Below are 19,976 nucleotides of genomic sequence, written 5' to 3'. Positions count from 1 at the left end.
CACACTATCTCACTTAGACGGCCCCGGTATCTTCTTTAGGCAGCTACACTATTCCTTTTATGTGGCCCACTCATCTCGTCCAGATGACCAGACTATCTCGTTTAGATGGCCAGACTATCTCGTTAAGATGGCCAGACAATCTCCTTTGGGCGGACCACCTTAGCCCCGAGGCCAACCCTAGCCACATGCATTACGGCTTACACATTGAACAGTTCATCCGTGACTGACATCTTGACATGGCTTATTTACCAGCACACTTACACGTGTGTATACTGAATAACTTAACATAAATTCTAACGATCAACCCTCTCCAGTAATACTCCCCCACCCCCACCTATAGGTCTCCGCCTCTTGACCTCTGAGATAACCATCTCACCAGATGCACTGCAGTTTGCAGCATCACATACTTGGAGCAGAACTTGCCGGCCCGTGCTGTTGTTACAAGTGGGCCACTATCCCCTGGCCTGTGTTGAATCTACCGAAATAGCCGGCGCGAAATGTACATGGGGCGCGCTGATCTCTGTCAACACGATCGGCGTGACGAACAGTTTTCACGTGACTGACATTGTTGTCATGCCGCTTTATTATTGGACAGCTTAGCGGGCTTTAATGGCTCTGTACTGTTACTATCAAACACAGACAACTACAGATAGATCTACTATCAAACACAGACAACTACAGATAGATCTACTATCAATCACAGACAACTACAGATAGATCTACTATCAAACTCAGACAACTACAGATAGATCTACTATCAAACACAGACAACTACAGATAGATCTACTATCAAACACAGACAACTACAGATAGATCTACTATCAAACACAGACAACTACAGATAGATCTACTATCAAACACAGACAACTACAGATAGATCTAGAAATCTATTATCAAACACAGACAACTACAGATAGATCTACTATCAAACACAGACAACTACAGATAGATCTACTAGCAAACACAGACAACTACAGATAGATCTACTATCAAACTCAGACAACTACAGACAGATCTACTATCAAACACAGACAACTACAGATAGATCTACTATCAAACACAGACAACTACAGATAGATCTACTATCAAACACAGACAACTACAGATAGATCTACTATCAAACTCAGACAACTACAGACAGATCTACTATCAAACACAGACAACTACAGATAGATCTACTATCAAACACAGACAACTACAGATAGATCTACTATCAAACACAGACAACTACAGGTAGATCGACTATCAAACACAGACAACTACAGATAGATCTAGAAATCTATTATCAAACACAGACAACTACAGATAGATCTACTATCAAACACAGACAACTACAGATAGATCTAGAAATCTATTATCAAACACAGACAACTACAGATAGATCTACTATCAAACACAGACAACTACAGATAGATCTACTATCAAACACAGACAACTACAGATAGATCTACTATCAAACACAGACAACTACAGGTAGATCTACTATCAAACACAGACAACTACAGATAGATCTAGAAATCTATTATCAAACACAGACAACTACAGATAGATCTACTATCAAACGCAGACAACTACAGATAGATCTACTATCAAACACAGACAACTACAGATAGATCTAGAAATCTATTATCAAACACAGACAACTACAGATAGATCTACTATCAAACACAGACAACTACAGATAGATCTACTATCAAACACAGACAACTACAGATAGATCTAGAAATCTATTATCAAACACAGACAACTACAGATAGATCTACTATCAAACACAGACAACTACAGGTAGATCTACTATCAAACACAGACAACTACAGATAGATCTAGAAATCTATTATCAAACACAGACAACTACAGATAGATCTACTATCAAACACAGACAACTACAGATAGATCTACTATCAAACACAGACAACTACAGGTAGATCTACTATCAAACACAGACAACTACAGATAGATCTACTATCAAACACAGACAACTACAGATAGATCTACTATCAAACACAGACAACTACAGGTAGATCGACTATCAAACACAGACAACTACAGATAGATCTACTATCAAACACAGACAACTACAGATAGATCTACTATCAAACTCAGACAAGTGAAGTTACTATTTAACTCTTACAAGCACTGTTGCTATAAACCCAGATGAATATTCATACTATCAAATGCAGAAGAGTGCCGATACTATAAAATCCATACAAATACAGATACTAGCAATCACAGACGAGTATGTGGAAACAAATTAAAATGGAAACAAATTAAACTGAGTTCTAATTTAGCCTAAGTCAGCTACTGAACAATACAAAAAATATTTGCATAATGAAGGGATTAACCCCGAAGTAAACCTGGAAAAATCTGTAAATAGACCAACTATGCATAATGTATACAATTATAATCCCAACCATATCCGCATTTACATACAAAACTGTAGAGCTAGCACTTTCAGATAAGCATTGCCTTTCTTGTGCAATAATGCCACATATCACGAGTGATGAGTGTTAAAAAGCTAACCCACCACCAGAGACGTAGCGAGGAGGGGGGGGGGGTTCATATGTCCCCGGGCGCCGACCTTAGGGGGCGCCAAAATGGGTTGGAAAAACAAATTGAAAGTTTGAGGGGAGTTGCAAATCGAAAGTTTGTCCCCGGGTGTCGGAAAGGGTCGCTATGCCTCGGCCCACCACAATGAAGGCTACACCCGCTTGTTGTGTTGTGAAGGTTATCTAGGAGGAAGTAATAAATTGGACGAGAAAAAAAGTGAACACCGGTTAGTTCTTTTTTCGGAAAACACTTTAGTCCTAAGTTTTACTAGTTGATGTCAAGAAAACTGGTGATATTAATTATTAGCAATAGTCAAAACGTGTGCTTAATGGACAGCTTAATTAACATTAGTTCATCCACAATACAGAGACCGCAATAGCGTTCAGGTCAAAAGAAATAACCTAATTACAGCAACTTCTGTGGCAGCAGTCATTAGACGAATAAGAAACCGTAGTAATAAAACAGCTATTTCTACTTACAGATAATTTTCTACTGAGAAAAATAATGGGCAGAGGCGTAGCGAGGCGCCAAAATGGGTTGTACAAACAAATTAAAATCTTATTTTAGCTGCATTTTTGCATGATAAATATAAAACACACATGGGGAGTGCAAATCGAAAGTTTGGGGGGGGGGGGGTGCATGCAAATCGAAAGTTTGAGGAGGGGGGAGGTGCAAATCGAAAGTTTGGGGGGGGGGTGCAAATCGAAATTTTGAATTGAGGGAGGGGGGTGCAAATTGAAAAGTTGCTCCCGGGCGCCGGAAAGGGTCGCTACGCCTCTGATAATGGGTGACTACAAAATAAGTAAAATGGGTTTTAAATTAGCGTTTTAATAAAGGTAGAATCTATTCATCCAGATGACCACTTTACAACATCAACCAGTGTATGCCTATCTATGGAAATACAAATAAATTAGGCCTACATGGTACCCGTTGTAAACTAAATTCACTAATTATAGAAGACACAGTAATTGCCTGGATAAAACTAAAGTCATAAGTCATCATTTTTCCTGCTTTCTTTCGACATTAGAAAGTTGCTTTATAAGGTGGTTTTGTTAAAGCTATAAATAGATTGGCTAGGCACGCGCCCATCATTAATTATGCATAGAACAACCATGCCATTAGTGATGATTTCGTCACACTGTTGAAAGAGACCCTACCTACTAACAGGATGGTCAAGTCTATCCGGGTTAAAAAAAAAATATACTGTATACATCCGCCGTTGGTGATAATGTCAAAAATAAAAAGCGAAGAACAAAAAAAAAATCATGTATATTCAATATAATATAATCTTAAGTTTTGTCGTGCTGACAAAATCATTTGACAGCAGCCATTTAAGCTACTGTATGTGATGTGACGTAACAGATGGGGTGTGACGCAATAGATGGGGTGTGACGAAATAGATGGGGTGTGACGTAACAGATGGGTGTGACGTAACAGATGGGGTGTGACGTAACAGATGGGGTGTGACGCAACAGATGGGGGTGTGACGTAACATATGGGGTGTGAGGCAACAGATGGGGAGTGACGTAACAGACGGCACCAACCTGCAAACGTCACCAGCATGAACAGCATAAGCCCCAGACACAAGACGTCCATTCGTCAGGTCCAGCCCTTACGTCACGATGTCCTTCCTGCTGGGCTGGAGGTCAGGGCTAAAGCGTCATTCGTCTGCTACTTCTGTCTTGGTCTCATCTCCAGGGTACCAGACAAACTGCTGCAATACGACAAAATCAAATTGTTGAATACATTTTACACAATTTTGAGCAACCGCATTATGAAATAAAATTAGAGAAACAAACAAATCTCGTTTACAAAGTTGGTTGAAATTATTCAAATTGTACCTATATACTAATATATACATATTTATGTGTATAGAGGTATGTTAATTAATTTAAAACATATAGGCCCAGAGGCTTAGCGACCCTTCCCGGCGCCCGGGAACAAACTTTCGATTTGCACCCCCCCCCCCCCTCGAGCTTTCGATTTGCACCCCCTCGAACTTTTGATTTGCACCCCCCCCCCCCTCAAACTTTCAATTTGTTTTTCAAACCCATTTTGGCGCCCCCCCCCTTAAGGTCGGCGCCCGGGGACTTAGGTCCCCCCGCCCCCTCCCCTCGCTACGCTTCTGGGCCCGACCATTTTGAAAACCGTACTTTTAATTCATGTATAAAGTATTAATTACAAAAACTACGAGATAACGAGTGTCATATTTTCTGTGACGATATCTTTTGGCACAATATTCCAACAGCTTTACGGCCTGCGTCACATATTTTAAAAACTATTTACTAATTAAGCATTTTTCAATTTGTATAGAGCGCGAATGAGGTTGGGGTGGGTGTGGTTATTCATTGTGATATATCGTTATTGGAGGTGGGTCCTAAATATCCTCTGTTATATAATGTGATACATATACATAAAACGTCCTTTTTCTATAAATAACAAAAATAAACTAGGTACTTTGAATTATCTTTTCATAGTATCGCCACCTTAATCCTAACTCGTGTACTAAACACTAGGTCTAACAACGATACCTACAAAATAAAACCGATACGATACTGTAATCCCATTCTGGTGCAAAACGTGCTGCATACCCCGCGGTATCAAGTAACAACACAAATTCTAAACTTCAGACACGAAACTAAACAAATGTCATTTATGTTAACATTTTTACGCTTTAAAACTAGCGACGCCTAGATTAGTGGAAAATGGGATTTAAATCTTTAGATGCCAAGGCATTATTGTGAATACGACAAAGCAAGAACGAATGATTTAAAAACAACAGATAATACCAGTGAGCTGTGTGACGTCAGGATATCACGTGATATGTGACAATGTCGCTGGAGGTTGGGGTATAAAAGTGGCATAAAGTTCGGCAAACATAAAAACAAGTTTTAAAATCGTGAATATTTGTCTTATTTATAGGCTGGAATGGAAATGTAGGCCTAGATAAAGATTATTAAATTTCTCAAGAAACCTTTGCGATGAAGCAAGGGCAGTAGAAACTGGTGCTGATATAACTAAGTGGCAGTGCCGGCGCCAGGTTATTTAGCGCCCTAGGCAAAACTTATTAAAACGCCCCCTTTCACACAAACTAATTACTAAAACATATGTATAAGAAAACAATTAATGAAAAGTGACATATTAATTTATTATCAATTGCATAAACGTTATAAGTAGACATTAAAATCAAATTTTACTAGCCTCCTTCGTCTCAAAAGTTTGTACTAATTCATTCAATTCAAGTTTGCAAGCGTTATCACATTTTTGTTATATAAATCCTGAGAAGGTGAAAAATATGAAAAGACAATTAATTAGATGTTTAATTTACGACTAACTGTATGTCTACTAATATTAAGTATTGCAATCTTCAACGGCTACTGATGTATTGGTTTTTCCACTTGATAATGCTAAAAAAAAATCTACCAACCTATTTTGTTTAGAACTTCTGCTCTATATAATTGTTACAATCTATATATATAATTCTCTTCTTCGAGCCGTTAGAAAACAAGCTGCAAACGCTCTCCCTACCTCCCCACCCCTACATGGTTTTAGTGAGCTGTGTTCACTCTAAATGTTTACAAGCAGAGCCAACGATTTTAAACGTAGGGGGGGGGGGGGGAGGGGGGAGGGAAGGAAGGGGGGGGGTTATGGTCCTTAACGAGCTACCTATAGTGTTTTAAAGAAATATTTTCAGTGTCAGCGTTGGTACTGTCGAATTCACAAATTATGAATTATTGAAAATTAGAAACAACTAAATAGCGGCGTATGTTATGCCGCGGGCCGGCTCGTAGCAAATAATAGCTTAAAGTTATATTTATAAGTAAGCTGTCAACATGCTTGAAAAACACAATTGAAAGCTCTAAATTTCTTTACGTAATAATTTTAACAAATCTTTTGTATTAGCTATGTAACTTTGTAAAAGCAATATATTTTACCAATTGAATACTTAACTGTAGGCTTTGTTTGAAAGTCTAAAACATGGTAACTTTATTATAACATACTTCTATTCAATTACGATGACATACTTTTAAATGTGTATCATACATCATAAAAAGCATACAAAATTTTGGATCCCCTAAATAAAGGGACGTCTTTCAAAAGATCAAACACGGGTAACTGTTTTAGACATTGCTAAAAAAATTATAATTTGTAAAAACAAAGTTTACAGGTAATTATAAATTCCATCCTATTTAATATTATATATTATAGTAATATAGATTCCTAAAAATTTAGATTTTTCGACTAGAGAACGCCTACCTTTCTTTGTAGTGTTCCGTACTGAATTGAAATAATCTAACTTACGATAAACGCGACTACTACATTCACAACACATATCAAACATCGATACCGAAACATAACTAGACTCGATACTCCAGAACTACGACACCAACCCGTTTAACTTCACCAAGCTCTACAAACGGTACTCCCAATCAACAAAGATTTCACTGGATCTAATACTTCACTTTGACAGTCAATATAATTCGATACCTTAATACCACAAGACTCAATCATCCCGAACTCCAGAACCTCATCACCCGTCTTCTCATTTCTCTATTACCAATCAGATTCCACTAGATCTTAAACTACAAAACAGCCAAATAAAAATTATGACACTTTAACACTTCGATACTTTATACCTAAGAAACCATATCAGCAGCAGCCTTCCGCCGTTACTCCCAAATCTAAACGATTCATCAAAATTTACCAAACAAGTACAATACTTTGAACACCCCGTCATTACAAAACTTTATACACCAGGCCTATATAGACCTAATTTTAGGGTGGGGGTGCAAAATTTATAGTTCGTCCTGGGTGCCGAAATAGATCGCTACGCCTTTATAAAAGTTATTAATTATCAGGTACTTTTTGATAATAGCGATTAAACCTTTTGCGCCCCCCCCCCCTTAAAGATGGCACCCTAGGCCACCGCCTAGTTCGCCTTATAGGTAGCGCCGGCCCTGCTAAGGGATGTCTGTGGTTTGACAGCCTTCGACTTCACCCCACGGGCGAGTGGGCTATTTGTTCCACAATTCTTTGATTAAACTTTTAGTAATGGAGAGCGTGTATACGTTAATCAGAGTGGTACATCATAACCAAGTGAAAACAGCGTGTCTGTCACAATAGGCTATTTACAGTTTACAGGGTTTTTCAAAAATATATTTTTCTACCAGTTTACAATTTACAGGGTTTTTCAAAAATATATTTTTCTACCAGTAAGTTGTTCTGTGTCAGTAAGCAATGACTAGTCTTGTAGAAATCTTCAAGATTTAAATAAAAGATTTAAAAACTAGATAGGGCAATAGGGGAATCCACAATATCCTGTTTTTTTTTTAATGCTTCAACAAAAAGCCCTACTGTAGTTTCCTTCTGTTATAGGTCTTGTAAATATTAACAAACAAGGAAATCTGTAAATACTAAATTATTTTTGACACGCTCTCATAAAACATGGTTAAATTTTCTCTTAAGACATTGATTCTTATCGAGACAAGCGCCATCGATCTCTGAGCATCAGCACCAAACCATTCTTCACTGATAAGTTATTCTTCTCTCCCCTGATAAGTTATTCTCTCTCCCCTGATAAGTTATTCTTCTCTCCCCTGATAAGTTATTCTCTCTCCCCTGATAAGTTATTCTTATCTCCCCTGATAAGTTATTCTTCTCTCCCCTGATAAGTTATTCTCTCTCCCCTGATAAGTTATTCTTATCTCCCTTGATTAGTTATTCTTCTCTCCCCTTCTCTCCCCTGATAAGTTATTCACGTAAACAAAAGCACAAACCAACACGCCTGCAATACATCTCACCAACAGATAAATGCTCTACACTGTAACACGGCAGCAATTAGAGCATTTCTGTTTTCATGTTGTAGACGTATGTTGGTATACGTGCATTCATTTGTTTATTCAGGGTCGTGGGTATATGTGCATTCGTTTATTTATACAGGGTCGGTCATTTGAGCAAAATTTTAAATGCGTTTTGGTGTCGTCGTCGATTAGATACAAACAACGAATGTTTACGTCTCGTTAGTAAATATGACCCCCGATACTTGCTTGCACCACGTGACCACTCTAATTCCGTTCTTGATGTCAGCCTTATTTGAATTATCTCAGTTTTGTTTTTAAAATTTGACCCATTTGTGACCCAGTGAAACTGTAATCCAATTAGTGCCCCTCCCCCCCCCCAACATAATACGGTGTTTAGTGTGTTGACTAGCCAGTCTTCATACGGTGTTTCGTGTGTTAATTAATAATTAACCCAGTCATCACACGGCGCTTCGTGTGAAAATTAATAATTAACCCAGTCATCACACGGTGTCCATGCCTTTACACATTAATTACATAGCCTCTGGTGTGGCCAGACGTTGGCCTGCCTCTAGTCTCACTAGCTACACACACCTACACCAATCCTAGTCTCACTAGCTACACACACCTACACCAATCCTATCTACGACAGCGGGTCACAAAACTTTTGATGACATGGTCACAAAACTTACAATAGGTCATAAACTTAAGACAAGTCACAAAACTTACGACAGCAGGTCATAAAACTTCATACAACAGGTCATATAACTTCATACAACAGTCACAAAACTTACAACAGTCACAAAACTTACGACAGCAGGTCATAAAACTTACGACAGCAGGTCATAAAACTTCATACAACAGTCACAAAACTTAAGACAACAGGTCATAAAACTTAAGACAACAGGTCATAAAACTTAAGACAACAGGTCATAAAACTTCATACAACAGTCACAAAACTTACGACAGCAGGTCATAAAATTTACGACAGCAGGTCATAAACTTACGACAACAGGTCATAAGACTTCATACAACAGGTCATAAGACTTCATACAACAGTCACAAAACTTAAGACAACAGTCACAAAACTTAAGACAACAGTCACAAAACTTCATACAACAGTCACAAAACTTCATACAACAGTCATAAAACTTACGACAACAGGTCATAAAACTAATGATAAAATAGTCACAAAATGATTTTAAAAACTCCACACTGAAAAGTGAAATATCCTCGCCCTAAACACTACATGAACTTTTGCTCAACGGGATGTTTGCGACATTGTGTGTGTGTGTGTGTGTAATTGTGTGTGTGTGTGTATTGACGTAATGACCGAGTTGGACTACGAACTGAGAGTTGTTAGGCAAAAGTCAACTGGTGCAGCTTGATTACTGTCTGTGAGGTGAGCCCGAAACAAATCGCATATTTTACCCGTATGAGCTAATCTAAGATATCTAACAGCACACTATCGATAATTTCACATCATAAAGATGTCATTGATTTTCATTAAGAAGGAGAGTATCACAGTTTCTATAAATAGCTATCCAGTTTAGCGTGTGTCCTAGTGTGGACAATCCTTTAACCAACACGTCTGAGTCAGCTCCGGCCCTCTACAAAATCCTGTGATTTAATTCACCGGTAATAGTTCTAATCACTTGAAACGTGACTTGGGCTACATTAGGTTCAAGATAAACGACCGTTTATTCAAGACAAGGCTCGGGCATAAAATTTGAATATTGTTTTTACAGATAGGCACTGGTAAATATTGTTTTACAGATTGTCACTGGGCGTTTGGTTTTTACGTATTTATGGTCTAAAGTGAAAATATCAATGCCGGCAAGATAATGTCGGAGATCGTGATATGAGTCACGTGGTTTTCCGCTGGTGAACGACAACTAGTAAACAAGCCCGTCACGCCTCGCTACAACATCCGGGTTCTCGTTTTACACTGCGTGATACCGGCAGACGTGAAAAAACAATGACGTCTTGGTCCTAATAATTATTGCTTGGTCACGTGAGGTTTTCCTGTCGGGAAAGAGGCTACCTAGATTTGCTCTCTAAACTTGACTGAGATTTGTTCTCTAAACTTGACTGTTCTAATTTTTTGGGACAAAAAATATTTTTACAGAATCATGTATGTTGCTTTAAATTATAGAGGCGTCCATAAGTGACGTCATGACAGCTAATGGAGTGGGTAATTGTGCTATGAGGGGAGTGGGTGGGTGGGGGATGTGGGGTGGGGGTGGTACATAAATAATGGGGTGGGGTAGGGGATAAGAAAGGGGAGGGTTGGAAACTTATGACTTCATTTTAGATTGAAGTGTCCTTTTTTTATGAGCGCGACAATGGGTGGGGAAGTGAATGGGGAATAAAATATAAATACAGCGTGTCAAAATTTAGGGGGGCCTAGCGTGAGGGGAGGAGGCCTAGAGGGAGGGGATTGGGGCTTAGAGGGAGGGGATCTAGAGTGAAGGGAGGCCTAGAGTGAGGGGAGGGGGCCTAGGGTGAGGGGAGGGGGTCTAGGGTGAGGGGAGGGGGTCTAGGCTGAGGAGGCCTAGGCTGAGGGGGCCTAGCGTGAGGGGATTGGGCCTTGAGTAAGGGGAGGGGGCCTAGTGTGAGGGGAGGGGGCCTAGAGGGAGGGGAGGGGGCCTAGAGTGAGGGGAGGGGGCCTAGAGGGAGGGGAGGGGGCCTAGAGTAAGGTGAGGGGGCCTTGAGTGAGGGGAGTGGGCCTAGAGTGAGGGGTGGAGGCCAAGAATAAGGGGAGGGGGCCTAGGGTGAGGGGAGGGGGCCTAGGGTGAGGGGAGGGAGCCTAGCATAAGGGGAGGTGACCTGATGCCCCGACTCTAAAAACCGCCCTTGTTCCATGACTAAGGTGGTGCACAATTCCCAAAGTCGGGGAAAAATGAGGCAGTCGTTGATAAATGTGACCAACACAAGCCTTCACTGTCCAGCTGTTACATAAATGTTTATACTAGATCATACAGCTTTCACCCCAGTTGTAAGGCAACTGAAGACAAACAATGTAGAATTAGGATAGGGACCTATAGGCTAAATTTTAAAGCGGTTGAGGCGTGTCGATTTTTTGGGCAATTGGGGGAGGGGGGGGGGAGATTTTAGATTGATTCAAGGAGAAAAAAACAAATGTAACTTAACTTCCCAGTTCCTGAACATGTGCTTTATTTCTGTGATCTAGATCTAGAACATGTGCCCTAATTGTGTGATCCAAAACACGCTTTAAATTAGGGAGCTACAAGGTGCAGAACATTGTAGGCCTACAGTTATAAAACAAATCGATCCAGTTTATTACGGTGATCAGATCAAGTTAAACTATTGAACACATTGATGGCAGATCTCAATACTAGAAATAAAATCATACCAACACATTTTTTTTTAGAAAACGTAAAATGAACTTCATTGAAGTTCATAACACATTCAAACATTAACACGTAAAAGAGTATGTGTGTAGTGTGGAGTATGTGTGGGTATGCGTGCTGTGGACTACACTTACACACTGTTAATTAATTATTTACGCGCGTGCTCTTGGCTATATACACGCTAACAAGTTTTTACAGGTGTGCTATGGGTAATCGTAAATAACACACAGGTAGGGGTGGGGAATCAAGTCGGTCAAATGATTTTCAGTAACGCACAGGTTGGGGTGGGGAATAAAGTCGGTCAAATGATTTCAGAAAATTGTTACACAAAACAAATCGTGACAAGATTCACAGAAGGCGCCACGGGAGATGATGAATCAACCACACGCCCAACACGCTACAGCAACATTTTTCTACCGGTTGATCGGCAAGTGAGGTCAGGAGAGCTTTTCAAACTTTCCCACCGTAAATAGTTCTATATTTGATCAACGGGGCTTTGATTATGATCAAGTATTAGGACCAACGGGGGTTTCTGTATTACAAACCAAAGAAAACAAAGGTCCCCCTTGAACGTGCCCAGTCAACCGTAACGGTTACGTGCACTCAGCAAGTCATGCGTGAAGGAGGAAGTTGCAAGAAACCTGACACAGGTTTACCTACTGCAGGAACAACAATGGTGGGACACGCCCAGGTGGGAATCACAACCTCACTCAAGGGCTGGTCTTTGGATATTAGCTGAATGGCTAGCATTCGTGGACTTACACCTCCCCCCCCTTCAGGTCGGTACAGCAAGATTGGTAGGTCGGTACAGCGGTACAGTAAGATTGGTAAGTCGGTACAGCAAGACTGGTAGGTTGGTACAGCAAGATTGGTAGGTCGGTACAGTAAGACTTGTAGGTCGGTACAGCAAGATTGTTAGAGGTCGGTACAGCAAGATTGGTAGAGGTCGGTACAGCAAGACTGGTAGGTCGGTACAGCAAGATTGGTAGAGGTCGGTACAGCAAGACTGGTAGGTCGGTACAGCAAGATTGTTAGAGGTCGGTACAGCAAGATTGGTAAGTCGGTACAGCGGTACAGTAAGATTGGTAAGTCGGTACAGCGGTACAGCAAGATTGTTAGAGGTCGGTACAGCAAGATTGGTAGAGGTCGGTACAGCAAGACTGGTAGGTCGGTACAGCAAGATTGGTAGAGGTCGGTACAGCAAGACTGGTAGGTCGGTACAGCAAGATTGTTAGAGGTCGGTACAGCAAGATTGGTAAGTCGGTACAGCGGTACAGTAAGATTGGTAAGTCGGTACAGCGGTACAGTAAGATTGGTAAGTCGGTACAGCAAGACTGGTAGGTCGGTACAGAAAGATTGGTAGGTCGTCACACCGCTTGTTTTATTCCAGTCGAAATACTTTAAGGTTATCGACAATATGTAAGCAGTGTTTCTTTTAGACATCTAATTTATATAGACAATATTTACTTGCACCACGTCACCCCCCCCCCCCTCCTTACCCCTACCCGGAGAAAAAGTTCTGAAACCCTGCATGTAAGCCGCCACATTTGGTTCCCGGGTAATCATAAAACCAGTCTGTCTTGTCTAGTTTTGAGGTCGTCTATAAATTATTTCACATCACTAAATGGGTAAATGTGTTACGAACGTTAGTGACGACGTCTAGCATTATATAGGGGGGGGGGGGGGAGAGAGAGAGAACCAATTAAACGTAGCATTTACCTTTCGTTTGATTTGGAACAACAGCGTTAAAAATGTTTTTGTTCAAAGTATGGCTTTAGTTTTAAGGACGATACGTTGTTTAGGGGTAGTTTTCAGTGTCTTCCAGACTTTTTTCTCCGGTGTGCACTAGCAATTTATTTTTGTGGGGGGGGGGGGGGGGGGGGTGGACACTGGTAAAATTATATATTTTCTATATAAATTCCTTTTATTGGGGGGGGGGGGGGGGGTTAGACGTTCATCTGGGGGTGGGAGGAGGAGCCCTCGAAGAGATGCCTGGAAGAAACTGGTGTTTTTTTTGAGGATTTTGTGGGGATAAAACCAGGCTAAATCGTGCCGTCATACATGCACGGACCAAAGCAAAATGTCTTATATCTCGTTACACACATACAAACATACAAATGACAACAACGGAATCTAGACCAATAGCCTGCACCAGTGAAAGTTTACACAGATAACGTAAAGTGTAAGCGATATTGTCATGGGACCTTTTGCCTAGCTTGACACTGAATGTTCTCTAGCTATAAATACTTCTAGAGCCATTATGGAGCTCTTGATCCTGCCGTAAACATTGTAATAAAGGCACCATCTTGCAGCATGGCGCTATGAAGGCAAGGACCATAATACTCCAACAGGGAAAGTTTTAGACAAGTACCAAATAGAAAAAGTACCGTACATATTACAATAGAGGAACCTTAGAAAAAGTACCGTACATATTACTTTAGAGGAACCTTAGAAAGATTACCGTAATATTACAATACAGGGACCTAAGAAAAAATAACGTAATATTACAACACACGCGCCTCAGAAAAGTATCGGATACTCTACAAAATAAACACTATGAAATAAGTACATTTGTGACACCTCTTAAAGCGGGAGGTGAGCCCCCCTCAGTTTTCTCGTACATTCGTGTATAAAAATAATTGTTATAGTTGGTATAGCACTTCCAGTTGAATGGGGCCGCATAAAAGTTAGGCAAGTTTGTGACAAAACCACATGGAGGCGAAACAGTTCTTAGAATAACCGAAAAATTGAAAAAAAAAAAAACACCTTCAGATAGGATCTAATAATAATATTTGAAATTTCTGCATATAAATGAAACGGAATTTAAGTTAAGGGTTCACTTTAACATAGTGTAAAGTATTATATCGGGTCCTGGAAATCGCTCATATTTTGAAAGACACCAACATGTAGGATCTAATACTTAAATGAACTTTCAATAGCCTAACTACATCCGCACACAATACAGGAAAACTGGGGTTTTCCAACTCGGGAAGGTGTAAAACGTCGATATTTGTCAAAATCTATAGTTCGATTTTTATCTTTTTTTTTTCACAATAGCAATACTTTCTCTGTATATGTGAGGACGTCTAAACACAGTCATGTTTTAGTTGTGTCGATAAGGATTATGACAGCGGTTGAATGTCAGTGTTCGGGAGATTAAACCAAATCCCTGAGATGGGCGGGGCTGGGTAGGGGCTGACAAAACCAGTGCAAACAACAATAGCTCTATCATTAGGGTCCGGGTTCTAGTGTCTTATCTTTACAATCACAGGTATTCAGTTTTTTGTTTGTTTCCTGGTCGGAATTAACAAAGATAGCCCACCTGTGGGTTTTTTTTGTGAGCCTTAACATTCGGCTAAAGTTTCAAAAAACACTTCACATTTGCTTGTGTTTTAAAAACACTTCACAGACATTTGCTTGTGTTTTAAAAACACTTCACAGACAATACAATTATTTATTGCATTCTGTAGAAGTTCTAACAAAAGGGCTCGCAAAGTTTTATTGTCAATCAAAGTGCACCATTCTAAGGATTATTCGATTATTTTACATTGTTAAATGAAGAGTGCTTGTATTAGGAGTATTCGATTATTTGATATTGTTAAATTAAGAGTGCTAGTCTTAGGAGTATTCGATTATTTTATTTTGTTGAATGACGAGTGAATGTCTGAAATGTATTCGATTGTTTTATATTTTAAAATAAAGAAGTATCAGACCAACGAGTTATCGATCGTTTGTTGTGTTTTGTTGTGATCAAAAGAATTGTTTGTGTGTGTAGTTAATTAATCAATGTAGCCCTGATTATTCAGTTTTGTTGAAAGTATTTGAAACATTCGTTTAAATGTAGAAAAAGATACATGAGAAAACAAACAATGACAGTGTAGAGCGCTTTATATTGTAGTTTGTATGATTTGCTTTAATACATTTATTCAGTTTACATTTTAATTGAAGATCGAGCCATGGATAGTTTGGGATACTAGAAATTTCCATACCGTGTTTATATTGGGATACTAGGAACATCCCATCTGTGTTTATATTTGGATATTCTTTAATACTAATTTCCATGTGACTTCCGGAGCATTATTGGAGCAATTACTTAGTTGATTGAAAGAGAAAATAAACATAAAGCAGGGGTGGACATGATTTGCCGCCTTTGGGGCAGATAGCCCCACACACCCTACATACGCCACTAACTTTACACCCTCAGGCGACGGTAACAACACATAATGATTGTGAAATGACGTCAGCGAATAAATCCAGTAATCTCCCCTGAACATCCTTCACATGACGTCACCCCCGTGACTGCGGGGAGATAACTAGCCACTAATCTATGGAAACAACTAGAACTTTAGGATAATGATTACGCATTTTAAATCACCGTTGCATGGTAATATTTGTACTGCATGTAATATTTGATGCGCGTCGTGAGTCGTAAAATACGTGAAAACGAAACAACATCGTTTTAAACTCAAACCTTTTAACCTGTTTTAGCACCGATTTTTACATATGTGAAAAATTCTTAACACATGTGGTGGAAGGCTTGGTTTTCCGGAATAATGGTCCATACCTTTATATAACGGGGAAGGGTATTAATAATCTGGGGGTGGGGGTGGGGGTAATTGTGACATTGATTGCGTGGTACAGGTGTCAAGTTTGACCGGGGGGGGGGGGAGGGTCGTCGATATCAAGTAATAAAAAATGTCGACACATGGTTTACACATAATCTACAGGTGGTCACGTGGTTAGATATGCTGTAGGGTGTCAGCTGTGTGTTGAAACACTTCCCAGGATTCCACGCGTCATTCGTCACAGAAACAAGCTGAGACAGGGACACAAATATGCACACTGACAATAACAGAGACACAAATATGCACACTGACAATAACAGAGACACAAATATGCACACTGACAATAACAGAGACAAATATGCACACTGACAATAACAGGGACACAAATATGCACACTGACAATAACAGAGACACAAATATGCACACTGACAATAACAGGGACACAAATATGCACACTGACAATAACAGAGACACAAATATGCACACTGACAATAACAGAGACACAAATATGCACACTGACAATAACAGAGACAAATATGCACACTGACAATAACAGGGACACAAATATGCACACTGACAATAACAGAGACACAAATATGCACACTGACAATAACAGGGACACAAATATGCACACTGACAATAACAGAGACACAAATATGCACACTGACAATAACAGAGACACAAATATGCACACTGACAATAGACTTCAGTATCATGGCTTTTCAAAGTCATAAAACACACATTAAAAATCAACTATAACAACTACATTTTTAACGCATTAACACAATGGTTTTTAATTAGATTTAATAGTCAAGACGTTTTGCAAGAATAAAGAAAGAAATTTTAAAGCTATATTTAACTATTGAAAGCTATTAGTTATAAAGTACTTGATATAAGCTACCACCATTTGCTTGTTAGTATCTAAGAATTGTAAAATATAATAGTAAATCGAGATTTAACTAAAGTTTTCAAAAACAATGAGTATAACTTGTATTCTTTCCATTCCGTTTATTCTAAATTAAAAAGTGTTATGTTTTAACCTTGAATTGCGTAATTTTGACGTGTATTCTCTGCCACTTATTTGCCCATCTCGACGTTAAGATTTGTCAACATCTGACTTGAACACTTGAACACGAGTTAAGCTCATTGGACCGGACGACTACCTGATTATCTCCCTTTTGTTAAAGAACGCAGTCGTCTATCATTTTAATTTTTATTGACTCGAATAATATCAATATCTAATCAGATTTTAAAAAATAATATATTCTCGCGTTGCCATCGAAAGACGAACTTTATTGGAGAGTCTTAAAACATACTCTAACTTAGAAATGAGACATAACTGAGTTACAAGATTTAACCACTAACAACCAAGACAGAAACAATGCGACAAAAGTAAAACTTGTAACAAAAGTAAAATACCTTTGTTAAATATAAAATACCGCCCATCAAATGTAATCTACTCATGTATGTGAGCTAGTGTGACGCGATAGATTCAAACCGACATATTCGACCATAGGAACAGAAAGACAAGACTCGAGTTGTCCCCACCACATACATACATCAGCCCTGTCTGGTGACAGAGACATCAGTCAACAAACAAAAGCAATGAGAGTGTCAGTCAAGACGTCAAGAAGAAAAAAAGTTGAAATATTTTTTAAAACACGCCGATGACGACACTGATGACAACAGTTACAACTGTTTGTCAACACGGCAACACAGGGTTCGTGACCCCGGCGACGTCGGTCACGTGACCAGTGTACACAATGGTCACGTGACGAGCGTCGACGTGCGTGTGTGTGTGTGTGACTTAGGTGCTGATACAAGTTGACGAGACCAACACGAGTTTACACAGAGAGACGAGAGAGTAAACAAACAAATGATAACACCGTGTTGGGGCTAAGGTCAAAGGTGCAACCTTTCCTCAATGAAACAATCAATGAGAAGTTAAACACCGATAAGCTAACAGACGATGCATAATGACGGAAAGTAGGTCACGCTAGGAAAATTACAAGTTTTATCTTCAATCATATCAGATATCTACCACATAGTTTAAAAAAAATATTTTGGTTTTTAAATGTTCCATAAAGTAAACACAATTCTAATGATGTCATGGTACTCTCTTATCAAAATGATCTCATCAACATGTGCGATCAGCAAAATTATACAATATGACATATTTACCATATGCTAAATTCGGCAACAAAAATAAAAGCCGACACATGTCCCCAAATAGGCAGTCATAAGTCAGTGACTAACAATAAATTAAAGTTATGATACAGCATGTTTTCGCCAATGAGATTAAGAGGATCCAAATAAAAACTACCCGACGGTTGGGATGGTCGGTAAACAAGTCGTGTATTTTTTATGATTATCGCAATGGACCCAACTGCGAATAGTCCCGAAATTATTCGAAAGGCCTATTAAATATTTAAAAAATAATATACAATGTTATTAAAATAAATATGGCTATAAAAATATGGCTGTTTGATTTTTGTTGGAATTTACACTAAAGCTTTTGATGAGTATTTTAGTAAACAAAATAAAAAAAAAAGCCGAAAACAATTAGGTTGTTTACATTTTATAACAGAAAATGTAAAGAAAAATGGCACAATTAGGTCATGTGGTTTTAAAAAAAGAATAAAAATTATCGGCAATGTTTTGAGAACAAATAACTATGAAGGGGTGTTTTCAGAATATCGATCTCGGAGTTCCTGTACAGCCAATAAATGTTTTACGGTCGGTTTGATGACAAAATAATTATTTAGAAAAAAAAAAGATTTTTATCCATGTCAACAATAATGATGGGATAATTCTCGTGGAACTCGATAAACATTAAAACTGTTTCATCCACCTTAGACTGCAATAGAAGAATTCAGATCTTCCTGCAACAGAGACCACTAGACGACAACAGAGACCACTAGACCACAGCAGAGACCACAACAATAACTACAATAACCACTAAGACCACAACAGAGACCACGAGACCAGACTACAGCAGAGACCACAGCAGAGACCAAAGCAATAACCACTAGACCAGAAACTACAAGACCACAACAGAGACCTCTAGACCACAGCACAAACTACTAGACCTCAACAATAACTACAATAACCACTAAGACCACAACAGAGACCACCAGACCAGACTACAGCAGAGACCACAGCAGAGACCAAAGCAATAACCACTAGACCAGAAACTACAAGACCACAACAGAGACCACTAGACCACAGCAGAGACCACTAGACCACAGCAGAGACCACAACTATGAACACTAGACCAGAAACCACTAGACCACAATGACCGCAACAGAGACAACTAGACCACAAGAGAGACCACTAGCCCACAGCAGAGACCACTTGACCACAACAAAGACCACTAGAACACAATAGAGACCACTAGACCACAGCAGAGACCACTTGACCACAGCAGAGACCACTAGACCACAAGAGAGACCACTAGACCACAGCAGAGACCACTTGACCACAGCAAAGACCACTAGACCACAATAGAGACCACTAGACCACAGCAGAGACCACTTGACCACAAACGAGACCATGTCTTACGTCTTCAGATACAAACTGGCGATAACAAACCAACAACATATGTGGTCAGAACACACCTGGCTCTCGTCACCAACAGCACACTGTGTAAGCTGCCACACCTGACCATCACATTCCTGACACACCTATGGCAC

General features: G+C 39.5%; 1 protein-coding gene across 5 annotated transcripts in view; it reads right to left on the bottom strand.

Annotated features, from left to right (window-relative positions):
- The window catches only part of LOC131951450 (disintegrin and metalloproteinase domain-containing protein 10), a 43,199-nt gene that overhangs the window by 16,727 nt on the left and 6,496 nt on the right, over positions 1 to 19,976 (bottom strand). For 3 of the 5 annotated variants that reach the window (XM_059313867.1, XM_059313863.1, XM_059313866.1), the window contains exon 2: positions 4,092 to 4,261. In XM_059313867.1, coding sequence (XP_059169850.1) covers positions 4,092 to 4,143 — 52 coding nt within the window. In that variant the 5' untranslated portion in view covers positions 4,144 to 4,261. Of the gene's footprint in view, positions 1 to 4,091; positions 4,262 to 9,501; positions 9,618 to 9,776; positions 9,903 to 19,976 lie in introns of those variants that run through there. The other 2 variants (XM_059313865.1, XM_059313864.1) reach the window with 2 other exon arrangements.

Source organism: Physella acuta, unplaced genomic scaffold (genome assembly GCF_028476545.2).
Source record: "Physella acuta isolate Inbredline_101_S28 unplaced genomic scaffold, ASM2847654v3 ptg000813l, whole genome shotgun sequence".
NCBI classification, from domain to species: domain Eukaryota; kingdom Metazoa; phylum Mollusca; class Gastropoda; family Physidae; genus Physella; species Physella acuta.
Note: the sequence above shows the minus strand (reverse complement) of the source record. Positions and strands in the feature narration are given on the sequence as shown.